Source organism: Mus musculus, chromosome 5 (assembly GCF_000001635.26).
Source record: "Mus musculus strain C57BL/6J chromosome 5, GRCm38.p6 C57BL/6J".
Classification (NCBI taxonomy): domain Eukaryota; kingdom Metazoa; phylum Chordata; class Mammalia; order Rodentia; family Muridae; genus Mus; species Mus musculus.
The window spans coordinates 21,030,209-21,047,244 of NC_000071.6; the positions used below are offsets into that span (position 1 = coordinate 21,030,209).

General features: G+C 39.2%; 1 protein-coding gene across 6 annotated transcripts in view; it reads right to left on the minus strand.

Annotated features, from left to right (window-relative positions):
* Ptpn12 (protein tyrosine phosphatase, non-receptor type 12) overlaps window positions 1-17,036 on the minus strand; it is a 69,267-nt gene that overhangs the window by 43,564 nt on the left and 8,667 nt on the right. Inside the window, exons 1-2 of one of the 6 annotated variants that reach the window (NM_001356590.1) lie at window positions 3,611-5,039; window positions 1,316-1,517 (exon numbers count right to left, since the gene is read on the minus strand). The exons of 2 other annotated variants lie outside the window; for them this stretch is intronic. In NM_001356590.1, the coding sequence (NP_001343519.1) occupies window positions 1,316-1,456 (141 nt within the window). In that variant the 5' untranslated portion in view covers window positions 1,457-1,517; window positions 3,611-5,039. Of the gene's footprint in view, window positions 1-202; window positions 1,255-1,315; window positions 3,552-3,610; window positions 5,040-17,036 lie in introns of those variants that run through there. 3 more of the 6 variants (NM_001356592.1, XM_030254216.1, XM_030254217.1) reach the window with 3 other exon arrangements.

Sequence of the window (17,036 nt, forward strand, 5' to 3'; positions counted from 1 at the left end):
GGAATTAAGCACAGGTTTCCCCTCTCACTAGTGCAGGAGAACCCAGGATGTGCCAGGCTCTCTCAAAGACATGCTAATAGTTACTTGTAAAACACTGCAAAACAAAGTTCTTTCACACTGAACTGGAAATGTCCAACAAAGACTAATTCTGCTTATTCACTGAATTACAGAAGTGGTTTGTGGGTTAGTGACAAATTCTTACCACATATGGCAGTAGGGATGTTCTTTGGGCTGGAATATTTCTGCTTGTCAGTAATACACTTCCTGCTTTCAGCAGAACTGAAAGTTGGCATTGTGAATTGTTTAGGTTCTACTCAACTATATTTCTAAAACTTAATTTCAAAGTAGTTTACTTTCTTGAAGGATTAAAGGCATATTGAAAGCATTTTGACTTTAGGACTCATTATTAAATGCAAAAGAAATGAAAAAAGGTCTGGTAGCAATTTAATTTTTTCACCAGTTTATTTTTATAGCCTGTGATGCTGACCCTCAAGCAGTTAAGAATTTCGTGACCATATTTTTTCCATATTTTTTAAAATTAGAGAATTTTAACACACAAGAATCTTGTCTTATTCTTGTTATATCATTACTTTAAGTAATTTTACATATAGGCACTTACACTGTAAATGGTTATTTTTGTTTTACTAAAAAAAAAAAAGACTATACTTTATAGAGTCTGAACACAAGAATATTCATTTTTCTCCTCTTAACAAAAATCATGCTGTGCCAGTATAGCACAATGCCAAAGTAAAAATTCATACGCTTATGGTAACTTTTCCTATAGAGGTAAAAATCTCAAACTATATAGATGTGTAAACTACCCAGGTCTCCTTATGCCTGCAACCCTAGCACTCACAGGACTGGGACACTGGACTACACCAGAATAATGAGACTTCAGCTCAATGTAGGTCCAAAAAGAACATTACCAAACAAGGAGAGAGAGAGCTGGCAGTTACAAATCCACCTATCTTAAATTTCTACACATGTGCCCTCCAGATCTAATTGGCACACATGAAGTAAAGTATGCACAAAGGTGTGTATTGCAATGTTTGTAGTAGCAGAAGTCCACAAACAATAAAAAATACCCTATTAATAGGACTGGATAAATTTGTTTCATACAATCAAATATGATGTGGCTAGAAAGCAAGTAAGGAAGCTCTGTCTTAAATATAGGAATATGGCACCATGTCAAAAATCTCCACTGAATGTAAAAAGAAGAAAACACAAGTGTTCCACTATTAGCATTAAAGAAATTTAAAACATGTCTGTTTGTACATATGCATAAAACATGTCCCCAAGAAATCTAATACCAAACCTTGCAGTTGTTGGAAGGAAAATGGGAATGCTGGGAAATGGACAGTGAAGAGATCCGTGTGTCTTTTATATTTTCAGATTGTACGAACACCCAAAAATCAGATGTAAAGGAGAGCAACAGAAAAGGCAAACGGATGCTCATAGATTCCCTGTTAGCAATCACGTCTTGCACATCTACTTTCTCTGCTCAAAGATCTGATAATCTGAAAAGATATATTTCAAGTTATTTACTTTAATATAAAGTATTATGTGAAAATCATATTTAAAGAAGGATGTCAATTTAAACAGCCAAAGCAGCACTGGCAGAAGAGAAATGTACTTCATCAGTCTTACTAAGAAAAGAACTACGAGCAAAGGAAGGAGGACGACGACCAAGGTGAAGTATAAAATGCCACGCACTTCTCGAGCACCTGCTGCATCATCCAAGCACTTCATTTATGGGATAATTACTGAGAAATATTTTACTAAATTTTTATGTAAAAGCTGATAATTATTAAGAATGTCTCTGTATCATAAGTAAATATTTAATTTTAAATTTTTATTTATCCAATGTTCTTAAGGTCTGGCATATCACAGAATGCTTTATGTATTCCACTTTAAAATGGATGTTTTATGAAAATAAAACAAAAACCCTAGCGTCTACCTGAGTAGTATACTCAGCCTGATCTGGTCATTGCATATTTTATATGTATGCATGTGTATGGACAGGCACAGATACATACATACATACATACATACATACATGTCACACTGTACAAGACATATGTATAATTATTATATGTAAATTAAGTCTTATATATAAAAGTTAAATATAGTATCTTAAAAACCATCATTTAAATTAAGATATTCAACATAAAACAGAATAAAACTTTGTTTTGCACTTTGAAAAGTCAACATCAAGAAGTTTATCAAGCTGTATTAAAAAGAAATTTAAGTAGACACTTTATTCCTACCTATCAAAAATATAGCCAGCCTTACAATTAGTTGCAGTAATTAAAATTTTGGTTTTGATAATGTGTGATAATGAACACATTCAATCCAGTGTTATAACCTTTATAGAATTCAGATAAAGCCTCCAGACTTAGCAAAGAGGCTGGCGCCTAGAATGACTCAATAATCATTAATTACTATTAGCCAAAAAACCTTTTAAGTATGACTTGTTACTTCAGATTTCTTAGACTGATTATCAAAAAAATATATTCTGGGCCAATTTGTCTGATTGGAACGGCTGTATAATGTAAAGCAGTTTACCAGGAAGGTCAGACTGCTGAGGTCCCAGACAGTCAAAAGGTCTGCGGTCAATTAACCAGAACACTTTCGTTCTTAATCAATTAACAGGTGCTGCTGCTGAATGCCTGACCAAGCCTTTGAAGGAGTACTGACTAACTAGCTTGATAAAACAGAATCTCATCTTTTCTTTTCCTTTCTTTTAAAAAAAGACTTATTTATTTTATGTAAGTACATTGTAGCTGTCTTCAGACACACCAGAAAAGGGCATCAAATCTCATTACAGATTGTTGTTTGTGAGCTACCATGTGGTTATTGGGAATTGAACTCAGGACCTCTGGAAGAGCAGTCAGTGCTCTTAACTGCTGAGCCATCTCTCCAGCCCCCAGAATCCTATTTTCAACTGTTAGGTTCCTTTGTATTTATTTTACATATAGGTTTGCAGTATCAAATAATTCTGAGAAAGAGGATTAGAGACTTTTCATAGGAAATTGGAGAAGAAATTAGTAAGGAAGGAAAAAAACATGTAGTTTAGAAAGTCTGGAGAGGGTGGAAGAAAGGGTACCACAGCCGTGTAACAAATGAAGGGAAAGCTCAGGCTATAACAATAAAAGGGCAGAAACAGAAGGACTACAATGTCCTGAGAATGGCGTGGGAAAACTACTTACAACTCAGGGGTCACAGGGCTGAATGTGGTTGAGAGGAAAGCTGGGCAGTAACAGGGTTCTAAAAGCTCAACCACCAAAACTGACGCCCGAGTCAAGCACAGCCCATCTGAGGCTCTGGCTGTGCTCACCTGTAATGCACGCATCAGCTGATTTTACTGTGTGTGACCTCATGCTAAGCAACGTAATCATTACCTGAAACTACTCATCTCAGACTACTGCATGTAATGAACTGTAGTCTGCTTTTGTTTTTACCCGTACACACCAAGTTTTCAGCTACTATAAAAACATAGTGGTTTAATTAAAGAAAACAGACTTTAATTGGCACGTAACTATCAAATTAGCATATCTCTGGACCGTACTTGCTTGGAATGCTTGATTAGAATCAAACCAGTAAGACTTACTTGGTAAAGTGCTGCTGTACTGGCATGGGACCAGAGGCTTCTCTCCAAAGCCCATGTAATAAGGCTGGGCTCAGCAGATCACACAGGGAATCCCAGCACTGGGGAAGCAGGGATAGAAAGACCCCTGGGCGTTTCTGGCCAGCCAGTCTAGATGAACTGGAAGTTCCATGTTCAATGAAATGGCCTGACTCAAAACGGAGTGGGGAGTGATAGAGGGAAGACACCCAACGCCAACTTCTGACCTCGCCATGCACACATTCCTGTGCCTTCACATGTGGCTCCCCTAACTGCTGTGTGAGTTTCTAAGTTATGTTTCATTAAAAAAAAAATCACTTAATAATATCCTAGCTTGGGATCAAGAGAGAATTTAGAACAATTTCTGAGACGGCCCCAAGTATTATGTTATCATTTGTACTATATTTGTACTATTTATATATGTGAAATGATATTTTTAGCACAAACAATTATAAAAATCAAATTTTATCACCTCTGAAAAACAATGAAGATGCTCTATGAGCTACACTAGCAAATATTTAGCCAGGATTTCTTAATATAATGTAAGCACAGGCAAGTTAGATAGCTCAGAGGCTAAGGGTACTGTTGTCAAATGTGATGATGACCAGAGTTCCATCTACAGACCCTATACGGTAGAAGAGAACCAAGTCCCACACAAATTATCCTATCTCCATATTCATGCTATAAACTAGCACAGGCATTCTGCTGCTCGCTCTCTCTCCCTCCCTTCCCCTCACCCCCACACGCTGCTTCTTGTTGCTATGACAAACATGATTCCTTAGAGAGGAAGGGTTTACTTCCATCGTACAGGCTACAGCGTAAGCCAGGGAAGGAGCACAAGCAAAAACTGAATCAGAAGACATAGAGATTAATCTGATTCATGCTCAACTAGGTTCTTATACAGCCCAGACCCAACTACCTAGGGATGGCACCACGCAGAGTGAGCTGGGCCCTCCACATCAGTCATGGCAATTTCAAACACATGGTCACAGACAAGCCAATCTCCTTGGGAAATTCATCAGTTGAGGTCACCTCTTCTCAAGTGACTCTAGGCTATGTCAAGAAGACAATAAAGACTAACCAGCTCATACACACTGTAAATTTTTTTTAAAAGTGTCTACCTTATTAGCACATACATCTCTCTAATCTTAATCCCTTAATTAGTGTGGATTCCAATGCCAGGCACTGTACTTCTGAGCTATGTCCTTAGCCCTACTCTCAGTTTAACAAACAGTAAGATCAAATGCATGCCAAAGAATTGTTTTTAAGAATTATGACTTATGCCGGGCGTGGTGGCGCATGCCTTTAATCCCAGCACTCGGGAGGCAGAGGCAGGCAGATTTCTGAGTTCGAGGCCAGCCTGGTCTACAAAGTGAGTTCCAGGACAACTAGGGCTACACAGAGAAACCCTGTCTCGAAAAACCAAAAAAAAAAAAAAAAAAAAAAAAGAATTATGACTCATCATTAGTAAAGGCTTGATCTATATATCTAGTTTATGTATATATCTGGTGTCCAAGTGAAAGAAGTTTAAGACCCTGTTGGAAAGTACTAGAATTATCCAACTCTGTACAAACACAACAAAACTGTATATCAGCAGGTGAAACTGGCAAAAAAGCACCACGTTTTGCTTTTTTTGTTTTTTCTTTTTTTTAAGATTTAATGTATGTAAGTACACTGTTGCTCTCTTCAGACACACCAGAAGAAGGCATTGGATCCCACTACAGATGGCTGTGAGCCACCGGGAATTGAACTCAGGACCTCTGGAAAAAGAGGTCTGTGCTCTTAACCACTGAGTCATCTCTCCAGCCTGTTTTTGTTTGTTTTTTCATTTGAAGCTGTAACTCAGGACTGATTAATTAAGGATATAACTGAGGAAAATAAAGGAGAATCTCGGGGTTTCTTAGATAAAAAAAAACAAAAAACAAAAAACCCAATTCACTGTGTGCTTTGCCCTAGCTGACTTCTCTGGTTCATTTATTCCATCTGTCTTTGCTTCTCAGTACACCAGAATAGAAATCATCGTCAAACATTTCCCTAAGACTAGTACTGTTGTAACACTTTGTCATCCACTTCCTCCCAACTGCTTCCTCATCTCTACCCCAGCTCTTTCTATGGACCGCTAATGGAGGTCACAACCCAGTACACAAGCACACCACCCTCGGTATAACTAGAATTCCTTGAAGACGTAGGCCAGGGCATCACATTTTATTAACGGCAGCTCCTATCACCAAAACTCATAGGAGACATTCTTCAGCCTCTGCCTCTGAAGTCCTGGTACCTCGAATATGTTCTACCAGTCCCAGCTAGAAACACAAACTTTTAATCTAAGTTTATCCTTTCCATACTATGAAAGTATTTTATAGAAATAAAAGACTATTTAAATCAGCAGGGTAATAAAATTGTGCCTTTTGGGCCAGTGAGATTGCTCAGCAGATAAAGGTGCTTCCCACCAAGTCTGATGAACTGAGTTTGAACCCCAGGACCCATGTGACAGAAGAACTGACTCCTGAAAGTTGCCTGCTGATCTCCATGTGACACTGTGATGTACACTCACACTCCACAAACAGTAAACAAATCTAATATAATTTTGCCATATATATTAGTTTTATTAAACAACATTACCTAAAAAAGAAAGATGTATTTTATAAAGTAATGGACAGAAATGCGTTTGTTCAAGTCACGGGGCAGGCTCACCTCTATTACCAGCATCTTCTTTCTATCTAATGCCTCTGTTCACTGAACAATGCAACCAATGTTTACTGATTCTCCTAAGTAAATTCCAACTCCAATGATCTCTTTTTCTCCCTGTCCATGAAGTGAATTTTTCAGAACTTGGTTCCTGATCTGGGTGTAGTGGTGATCCAGTGCCTAGGACATTGAGGATTAAAAATTTAAGGCAATGTTCAACGTTGTACCACATGCCCTTAATCACAGCACTTGAGAGGAGGCAGAAACAAGCAGATCTCTGTGAGTTCCATCTAGGAAGGCCAGGACTACATAGGGAGACCCTGTCTCCCCCCACCCTTCTCACCCATCAGCATCAAGTCTTTGCTACATAAGGAGTTAGAGATCACCTTGTGTACTTGAGACCCTGTCTCCAACAATACATGAAAACAATGGCTCCTAATAGTGTCTTCCTTTAGATGGTGATGATGTATCTTACCTTCAAGAAAAGTCACCAATTTTCATAGGATACTAAAGTAACTGCCATTAAAAAAATTAAGAACATCAAGACTCACTGCTATACATTAACTGACAATAATATTCTCTTTATGTTCAACTAAAAAGACAAATCAAAGCCCTAAATTAGTAAAATAGATATTTCTCATTGCCTAAACAAACATAGCAGAGGCCAATTATCATGTCTGCAGTTTAAACAGTTCAAATTCACCGCTATATGGAAAATAGTTATTTTTACAAGGCTGGAGTGCCACAGAGCTGTGGTCAATAGACCAGAAGTTTTATAAAGAAAAACTACATTTCCTGGTAAACCACTTATCCTCTGAAAAAACAAAACAAAACAAAACAAAAAAAAAAAAAACAAAAACCCAAAACGACCCTTTTTTTCCTGTTACAACTCTACTGAAACTTACTTTCAGGAGGTTGTCAATAATCTAAAGAGTCATCAAGAGTCAATACTGAACTCAAAAATGTATAATAGAAGGTTAAGACTCAGAGGCAGTCATCATGGTCACGGATTACTGACGTGACTGATTTTCCCGTTTTAAGATTTATTCACCAACCCTGGCGCTTAATTTCATCACTACTGCCAATGACTATAATTCAGCGTCTGATGTCATCTTTTATATTTTCCTATTTATATTATATATTTATATTATCTTTTTATTTCCTCGACAATGCCAGTGTCTTCTATGCATTCAGTAAAGCAGAGTGTGTCTGTCTGTCTGTCTCTGTCTGTCTGTCTGTCTGTCTCTCTCTCTCTCTCTCTCTCTTTTTCGAGACAGGGTTTCTCTGTGTAGCCCAGGCTGTCCTGGAACTCACTCTGTAGACCAATCCACCTGCCTCTGCCTCCCGAGTGCGTGGCCACCACGCCCGGCGCATCACAGGGGTTGATATTCACATTTAGAACACCACAGCTAATGAACTGGCATCAATAAAATGCTACTTAAAATTTGATCTTTGTTGTTTAATGATACTGATTTGAAACTGGTAAAAAAAAAATGGAGTAGTCTGTCTTAAATAAAAACACACTTGCCCTTCCATCCAAATACTAACCAGGCCTGAGCTGACATAGCTTCTAAGAGCTGGGAGATGGAGTGCATCCAGGGTGGCGAGGCCACAGTCATCTTGTCTTAAATAACGTATGTGAAGTTCTAAAATCCATCTCTTTATTACCAACAATCTCACAAGGCAAAACTTCCATTTTAATTTCAGCTTCTTAAAAAAAAATCCTGTTGCCTTGGGGCAACTCATAGTTTCCAACTGGGGCTACAGTTCACTGGTGCTTTTCTAATATCAGGAGGCCCAAGGTTCAATTCCCCGCAGCGTGCAAATAAAACCTCATCCTGTTTCCTCTGGCTTGCTACTCAGGCTTCTTCCGGTTCATCTCTTAATCTTTCCACCAGCTCCTAGTAGCCTCTGTTTCCCAAATATGTTCATCTGTTCTCTCCTGAAGAACAGTTCTTCCTCAGCTTGCCAAGGACTCTGGCTCTCCAACAAACTCTGACCTTTTTAAGATGGTAGCAATGTAGTCATGTGCCAAACAAGGGGTCAGAATACTTATGTATAAAAAAACTTGCCCAAGAATCAAGGGTGATCCAAACTATAATCACACTCAGAGTCATGGCTAAAGGATACAAAACAACAGCATCAAAAAGAAAAAGCGTGTGAAATAAAGCTCAGAAGTACAAGTTTCCCCTAATTCTCTCTCAGTGAAATGAAAGGACCCAAGAATCCCTGAAGCAAGTTGTCTACAGGGAAACTCACTAGAGAGACGGTGCCCAGGGTTCACGGCCTGGCCACACAGGCATTCTTAAGAAGTGCACCCCAACAATCTAAACGCCTACATGGAAGGAAGGTGATCATAAGCCATATTGCCCGAGCAATCGAGACACAATTGAACCACAACTTGAGAACAGAACCACTCGTGACAAGGGAACTCTTCTACAGGCCCAAGTTCCCAGACATCAGCCAAGGCGCAGCCGTATAAAGGAGGTCTCCCTAAGATGAGCAATCTCAGGCCTGCTAAGAAGCTCTTCTCCATATAAGTCTAAAGTGAAGAAGCAAACTGTCTTTCCTCTTCAAGTCCTTCTCGTCTTCTACAGGTGTCCACAGGTTTAGTTAGTGAACTTTAGGTTTCACAAAAAATTGGTGTAACTTAGATACTAGGACACAATCTTTTATATGCATATATTACAGACGGATTTCCAGAACCTAACACGTGTCAATTCTATGAGAAGTGGCCACCTACCTTCCCAAGTAGGGAAAGTGTCATTTTACTTCCCCATGAATAGTTTTACAATCATTTTCCTATACTCTCTTCTATACTGCTATTGTTCTCAATTTTGTCAGCTATAAATTAGTTAGGCCCTCCAAAAAAAAAAAAAAAAGAATTATCACTAATTTACATTTCTCTGATTACTGGAAAGACTGGTTCCCTTCCACCCCCAGCAGTGTTCAGTACTTTATTTACATTTCCTTAATTATCATGCCATGTGCCTGGGTTTTCACTAGAGCAGTGATTCTCAACCTTCCTAATGCTGCAATACAGTTCCTCATGCTGTGGTGACCGCCCCCAACCATAAAATTCTTTTTTCGAGACAGGGTTTCTCTGTAGCCCTGGCTGTCCTGGAACTCACTCTGTAGACCAGGCTGGCCTGGAACTCAGAAATCCACCTGCCTCTGCCTCTGCCTCCCGAGTGCTGGGATTAAAGGTGTGGGCCACCACGGCCCAGCAGGTGTTTTGATCTTTAGGAGATATTTATGTTTTTGGACAGTAAATATTTTATCTTAAAAGAACTGCTTACGTTTGCCTCGCAGATGTGTTCTTAAACTTTTAAATTTGCCTTTGTTTACTTTTCGTGTATGTGCACCATCTTCACCATGTGAAGTTAGAGAACAGATCTTTATGCCTTACCTATCGAAGGCCAAATGGAAGAGTTATTTATGATTTTAGAAGCTAGGTAAACAAGGAGAAAATAAAATAAAATGCTAAAAAACAAAACAAATAAACCAATTTATTACTAAGTTGCAAACACAACTTAAAGTCAAGTCCGGAGCCCAGACAGGCCTTGAAAATGGTTATTTTTCTCCCTCAGACTCCCAAACAACTGGGATTACAGGCTAAGCTAACACTTTTATTTCACTTATACTTAACAGGTAGTTCTCATACACATACTAGCACAAAATCTACATATGTATATACTCTTATATTTTTGAGTACATACAAATAAAATAATATTGACAGCAACAGAAGAACTAAGAGGCTCATGTGTTTCAACACTTGACTCTCAGTTGGTGGTGCTGTTTGGGAGGTGATGGGACTTTTAGGATGTGGAGCCCTTCTGGAGAAGGCATGCCACTGAAGATTAGCCTTTGAGGGTTATAGTGTCACTCCGATGTATAGGAGGCACCACCTTCTACTTCCCAGGTACTTAGGTGGGATGTAATCCCTGATCCTGCTGCCAAGTCCTCCCCACTACTACAGACATCTAATCTCTGCATCCAGAGTTCAAAATAAGTTTTTCCTTACATTGTTGTTGTTCATGGTATTTTATCATAGGCATGCGAGTGCGCACGCGCGCATGTGTGTGTGTGTGACTAGACAACAAAAACCATAACAAACTAATACTACCTAACTTACCTAAAAATAAGAAAATTGAGTTGGATTAGCTGAAAATATACAAGTTCTAGGGCAATCACTTTAAAAGGTGAAAAAGTACAAATGATAAAAAGGGAAAGTATTACTAATATAATGTGCTCAGTGAAAAGCCAAAAGGCAAAAAAGTGAGATAAAACGAACAAGGGAGACAAAAAAACATAACAAATGTAGCAGACATTGAATGTTAGTAGTATAAATCATCAATTAAAAGACAGATTTTGAGAGTGGATAAGAAACAACACAAAAAAGAAAAAAAAAAAGGAAAAAAAGAAACAACACAATTATATATGTTTGGTTATAGAAACTCACTTTATTAAGAAGGCATATACAGACTAAAAACAAATGGATAGTGGGACTGTGTGTAGTGACACACACTACAATCTCAGCATGCAGGAGAATAAAAAAGAAGAGAGTTCCAGGCTACTCTGGGCTATATATAGAGAGAGACCCTGAATCCACACACCCACCGACAAAAATCTACCATTGTAAGATGAGTCAAGAAATGGCCATACTAATTCTGGACAGTGAACTGTACAAGTGACTGATGAAGACTGAAGGGCTTATCAGACAATACGAAAGGATTCTGTCAGTTCTCCAAGAAGACATAACAATCTGCGCACATTTAACACCGATTCACCACAGCACATAAGGAAAACTGACAGAAACGGAAGGGGGATTGTTGGAGTCCACTTACCGCAGTAGGAGATGTCACCTATTTAACAGAATCAGGCAGACGAGGGGCAGAAAATCAGTAAGGACACAATTGAACTCAACACCACCATCAATCAACTAGATATAATAGACACCTATAAATTACTTCATGAGCAACTGCAAAATACATGTTCCCTTCAAGTGCACAGGAACCCTGACCAAGACAGACCGTATAATGAGGCATAAATACAGGCCATTATAATATAAAACTTAACACATTTAGAAGAAAAGAAATTACATAGTGTATGCTATTAAACAGAAACAGGATCCAAATAGAAACCAGTAATAGAAATACTTGGAGATTAAAAACACATTTTCTAGGGCTGGAGAGATGGCTCAGTGGTTAAGAGCATCGATTGCTCTTCCAGAGGTCCCGAGTTCAAAACCTCATGAGAAAATTTAAAAGGATTTCGATCTGGTCAGGTGTGGTAGCATATGCCTGTAATCCTAGCACGAGGGAGGCCTAGGTTGCTGTTCACTAATGCCATCCTTCCATAGAATAATATCATTTTTATATCCTAGCTTGGTATCTGTTAGACATTCTCCTTCATTTCTTTTCTGGTGCTAAACCAAATCTAAGGACTTCACATAAGAGCTAAAGCCATATCCCAGAGGTTTCCTTCAAAATTAACAAGTAAAAAGCCTATTGCTTCAAAGGAAAACAAATGACACAGAGCCTTCAAGCCAACAATCAAAATGTTTATATATCTCTCTCTCTCTCCCTCCCTCTCTCCCTCTTCAGTGAGGTAGCAATAGTATTACTAATGACTATTTGATATTATAAATAAAATCTATCAACATTTAGAAGTTGGAGGGAACTCAATGAACTAATATTTTCCCAGTAACAAATGTATAACATGTCAAAATTAGGCACAGTTTAAAGCAAATCCATTCAATATAAGACCAATGTTTAAAAACCACACTATAAAGAGATTAATAACATATCCCTCTTTACTATCACTGTAAAACTAGATTTTCTTCATTTCCATTACTACATAATAGAGCATGGCTAAGAATTAGTTATCCTCTATGAACCCAAACATTAGAAATTTGCAAAATGATGTCACTTTCCTCATCATCAAGCTATGTACATAGGAAACACTATATATAGTCTTGGCTTATTTTGAAATGAAGAGATTTCTCAGTCCCAGTTTATTATCTGTCTCAATTTTTTTATTTTAAAATGAGCAAATATGGAAATCATTTAGTTTAAAAGGAAATGACTTTATCAGTTTATGAAGTTACAATCACAGAAGTGTTACAGAATGTAATCATAGGCTGTTATAGAATGTTTTTGAGTTGGAAGATGATTCTCAAGATTCCATTTAGTTCTGAGCCTCTTAATTCAAAATATAAAGGTTTCATAGTAACTACTGGTATAAAATTAGAGCTCAACAGGGAAAAACGGTTCAGAGAGAAAATAAACTAAGAGTAAAGGCGGTACCCCAAGTTATTCACCTGGAGCAGCAGCAGAGAAAGCCACAGATTGGAATGTACACACTGTTACTTTAAACAGAAAGAAAACATCTGCTTTTTCTTTTCTTTTTGAGACAGGGTCCCATCATGTAGCCTGGAACTCACAATGTAGACCAGGCTAGTTTCAAACTCACAGACATCTGCCAAGTGCTAGGATTAAAGGCATGCACCACAAGGTCCACTTCTCTTTCTTTAACACATCATGAAGAATAAATACTGTGTACTACATTAAACTCCTGGGAAGTGCTGGGGATCTTAAGAGGTGGAGACTAGTAGGTGGTTATTGAGTTACTGGGGAAACACCCTCAAATGGGACTGTGGGTAACTCCATTCCTCCCATGTTCTGACCATGAAGATAGCTGTCCGTTCTGAAACACTCTCCACCATGATGTTACATATCCAAAAGCAACTTGACCAACTATCATGAACTGGAGCCTCTGACAGTGTAGGCCAGATACAACTTTTTGCCCAGCCTGATAGCACAGGCCTATAATCCAAGATCACACACAAGTTCAAGGGCAGTACAAGCAGCACTCCATAACACAGACAAAAAGTATGCTGGAGAGAAAGCTCAGCAGTTAGAACTTGCTGCTCTTGCAGAGGACATGGGTTCATTTCCCAGTACTAACATGGCAGGTCACAATCCTCTCTAACTCCAGTTCTAACCTCTGAGGGCTCTCTAGGCATGCACATACCATGGTACACATACATAAATTTAAGCAAACACTCATATACATAAAATAAAAAAGTTTGAAAGAGCTGGAACAATAGTAACAGCTCAGCAACATGTACTGCAAAAACAAGTTCCATTTTTCTCTTTTAATAAAGAGGTGACTACCTCACATACCTGTTCCAGTAATGGAAAGGTGGCTAGCGAGGGGTGAAACCGCCAAATTGTTTTTTCAAGTTTGGTTTTAGAAAAGATCATGTATTATACTATACACTAATCTGGGCTGCCTTCCTAGTAGAACATCCCTCCCTTTCTATTCAGAAGTTTCTTTCATCTACAGATGAATAAGTTCTCACCTTGACCAACCTCTCACACTTAAACAGAACCCGCCTCACTGCCGAGTGTATTGTATTCTCAGCAACCTGGACGTGAGGTATCAGAAAGTTCTAGGCGTGCTGAGCTCTTTCCTTAACCTCAGAACAGATTAGTTAATGTAAGGTTTAGTAAAGGGTGCCCTTATTCAGCAGAAATGGGCAAAGAGGAGTCCCGAGAACTAAAGCCAAGTAAAAAGCGTCCGTCAGACAGACATGGGAGACCACAGACAGGAGCACTGACATGCCGAGTCATCCAGGTAATGCTTTTTCCCCTTACAATCTTAACCTAGTTTGAGGGGTAGGCTATTAACATCAAATAAAGGTTTTTGTAAAAATTTCAAGATAATTATGCTCCACTTGGGGAGGCTTTATTAATGTTTTGTAACTAATATGAGCAAATATTAGCCTATGCAGCACAATGTCAAAGGAAAACTTCTGTTTTCATTTGGTAACTTTGGTTACACCCAACCAGTCACCTTTCAAGATTCATCACAAGTACCTTAACTTCTAGTTTTAGAATTCCTTTACCACTAGGCTCTATGACTCCAGAAGTAAAGCCATCCTATTTAAGGTAGGGAGAAAGGCCCTAGAAAGGCTCCTCACAGCTCTGTAGCACAGGGTCTATGAACGCCTTCCTGTCTCACTGTGCTTCTCAGGGCAAATGCAATCTTAAACCTACCCACACCACTAACAAACACTTTCAAATGTAGTTTCTTTGAGCATGTGAATGTGCATGTGTGTGTGGGTGAATGTGGTTGCTTCCTATCTATTTTCCTGACAGAGGAGGGCCCTCTCACAGAACCTGAAGCTCACTGATCCGGTTAGAAAGGCTGAGCTCCTGGGATCTTCTGCTTCTCCCTCTCTAGTACTGAGATTACTTAGTGCACCACTATGCCTGGATTTTTTTCATAGGTGCCAGAGAGCTAAACTCAGGTCCTACTTACATGCCAAGATGGAGTCATCTCCCCAGCCTTCAAATACAGTCTCTAAACAGACACTTCTGTGTGTGTGTGTTTGTGTGAATGTATACACATGTGGTGTGCATGCCTACAGAGGTCAGAAGAGAGCACTGACTCCTCTGGAGCTGGAGTTAGAGCAACTATGAGCCATCCTATGTGGGCACTGACTGGGAACTGAATTTGGGTCCTTAAGTGTTTTTAACCACCAGGCCATCTTTCTAGTCCCTCAAATGTAATTTTATTTATTTATTATTTATTTTATATGTAAGTACACTGTAGCTGTCTTCAGACAAACCAGGAGAGGGAGTCAAATGTCATTAAGGATGGTTGTGAGCCACCATGTGGTTGCTGGGATTTGAACTCAGAACCTTTGGAAGAGCAGTCAGTGCTCTTAACGCTGAGCCTTCTCTCCAGCCCCAAATGTAATTTTAAAATGAGTTATTTTTGAACATATCTGACAGAAGCAATGAAAAACACTAAGCTTGTAGTAGGGTATTTGTGTTTGCTAGTTTTTATGTCAACTTGACACAAGGTAGAATCATTTTGGACTTACCTAACCTAAATTAAGAAAATGTCCCAACTGATTGGTCTGTGGGTGAAGTCTGTAGTGTATTTCCTTAATTAGCGATTAATGTGGGAAGGCCAGCCTGCTATGGGTATAGCTACCCCTGGGCTGGTGGTCCTGGGTGATATAAAAAAGATTAAGCAAGTCACAGTGAATAAGCCAGTTAGCAGCACTCCCCTTTGGCCTCTGCATCATTTCCTGCCTTGAGGCTCCTGCCCTGCCTGAGTTCCTGACCTGACTTCCCTGGATGACAGATTACAAACTGTAAAATGAAATCAACCCTTTCCTTCCCAGGTTACTTCTGCTTGTCACGGTGCTTCATCACAGTACTAGAAACTCTTAACTAAAATAGGGGTATAACCCAACAGTAGATCATGGGGTTATCATGCAAGGCCCTTGGAGGAATCCTCAGTGTCAAAAGGAAAAGAAAGAAAGAGCAAAAACCAAGTTTTTTTGATTACTTTGCTTTCTTAGTGTTGGAAGGGAACCAATCCTAAGGCTTCACACATGCTACCCAAGTACTCCCCTACTTGACTCAATTTCCAAACCTGCAAATAAGAAAGCATCAGCTGAACCAAGTGGGCAGAGAGAGAAAGCAGGACTTCGTGCATCAGTAAAATCACTAGCTTCAAGAACTCTACTGAACTGAGTAGTGGTGCGTGCCTGTAATCCCATACTCGGAATGCCAAGGCAAGCTATCTTAAGCTCCAGGCCAGCCTGTGCTACATACCTGCTACATGAAATGTGAGTAATATTCAACCCCAAAGCCCTTGGTAACAGGATCTCCGCCTCACAAGCCCCAGGAAAAGCTTCTGAAAGCAACTACCGCTTGTTTCTTCCATCTACTACGAGCTAGCAACACAATACACATTGACTACCTAATACCCGGAAACAAGATTTTTGTGTGGTTTCAGGAGAGATAACTGCCAGTGAGTAGTTACATAAATCTACACATTTTAGCCACTACAAGAACACGAAACCTGTTGAAGGACTCCAGCCTCTTTGTGAAGAGTGGTGGTTCAGAACAACTGCATATCGCTTTGCTCACTTTAGCACATTTTCAACTCAAATCTAATCAAAGGCCCTTTTCCTATATAGTACTAACATTCAGTTCTGCAGGGGAGAACACGTGCTTCTAGATCAACTACACTAATATACTTATCCCAGGAAGTGGGAGTTAAGTACATGTCCCCTTCTACACTTTAGGTAAAGATTCTAAGCTTTTAATTGTCATGGTATGGTGGTGAAAATTTGTAGTTCCAGCACTGAAGAGGCTGAGACAGAACTACTGCAAGTTTGAGGACAGTTTAGGCTACAAGCAAACAAAATTTTTGTTTGCTTATTTCTTTTTGAGTTAAGGTCTCTGTATGTAGTCCTGGCTGTCCTAAAGCCTGTGTAGACCAGATAAGGGTGAAGAGAGATAATAAAAATGAATCATGTATCAGTGGCACATGCCTTTGGTCCCAGTGCTTGAGGCAAAGGCAGGCAGATCTCTGTGAATCTGAGGCCAGCCTGGTCTACAGAGTAATATATCAAAATAGCAACAAACAAACAAACAAACAAAGAAAACAACATGCTTCCATGATTTTTCCAATGCATTCTATAAGGATGTATTAAAAGAAAGAAGGAAGAGATTAAGTGCATCTCACTAGTATGGTTCCCTTTGGCCTAAAGATACTTTCATGTATGTTAGGAAAGAGAGAACGATCCATGGAATAGACTGAAGGAGACGAGACACTGGAAGACTGCAAGAACTGCTTTGTAATTACATGCCAAACATCCACCAGTTCACAAGAAACCACAGTGACAATTATC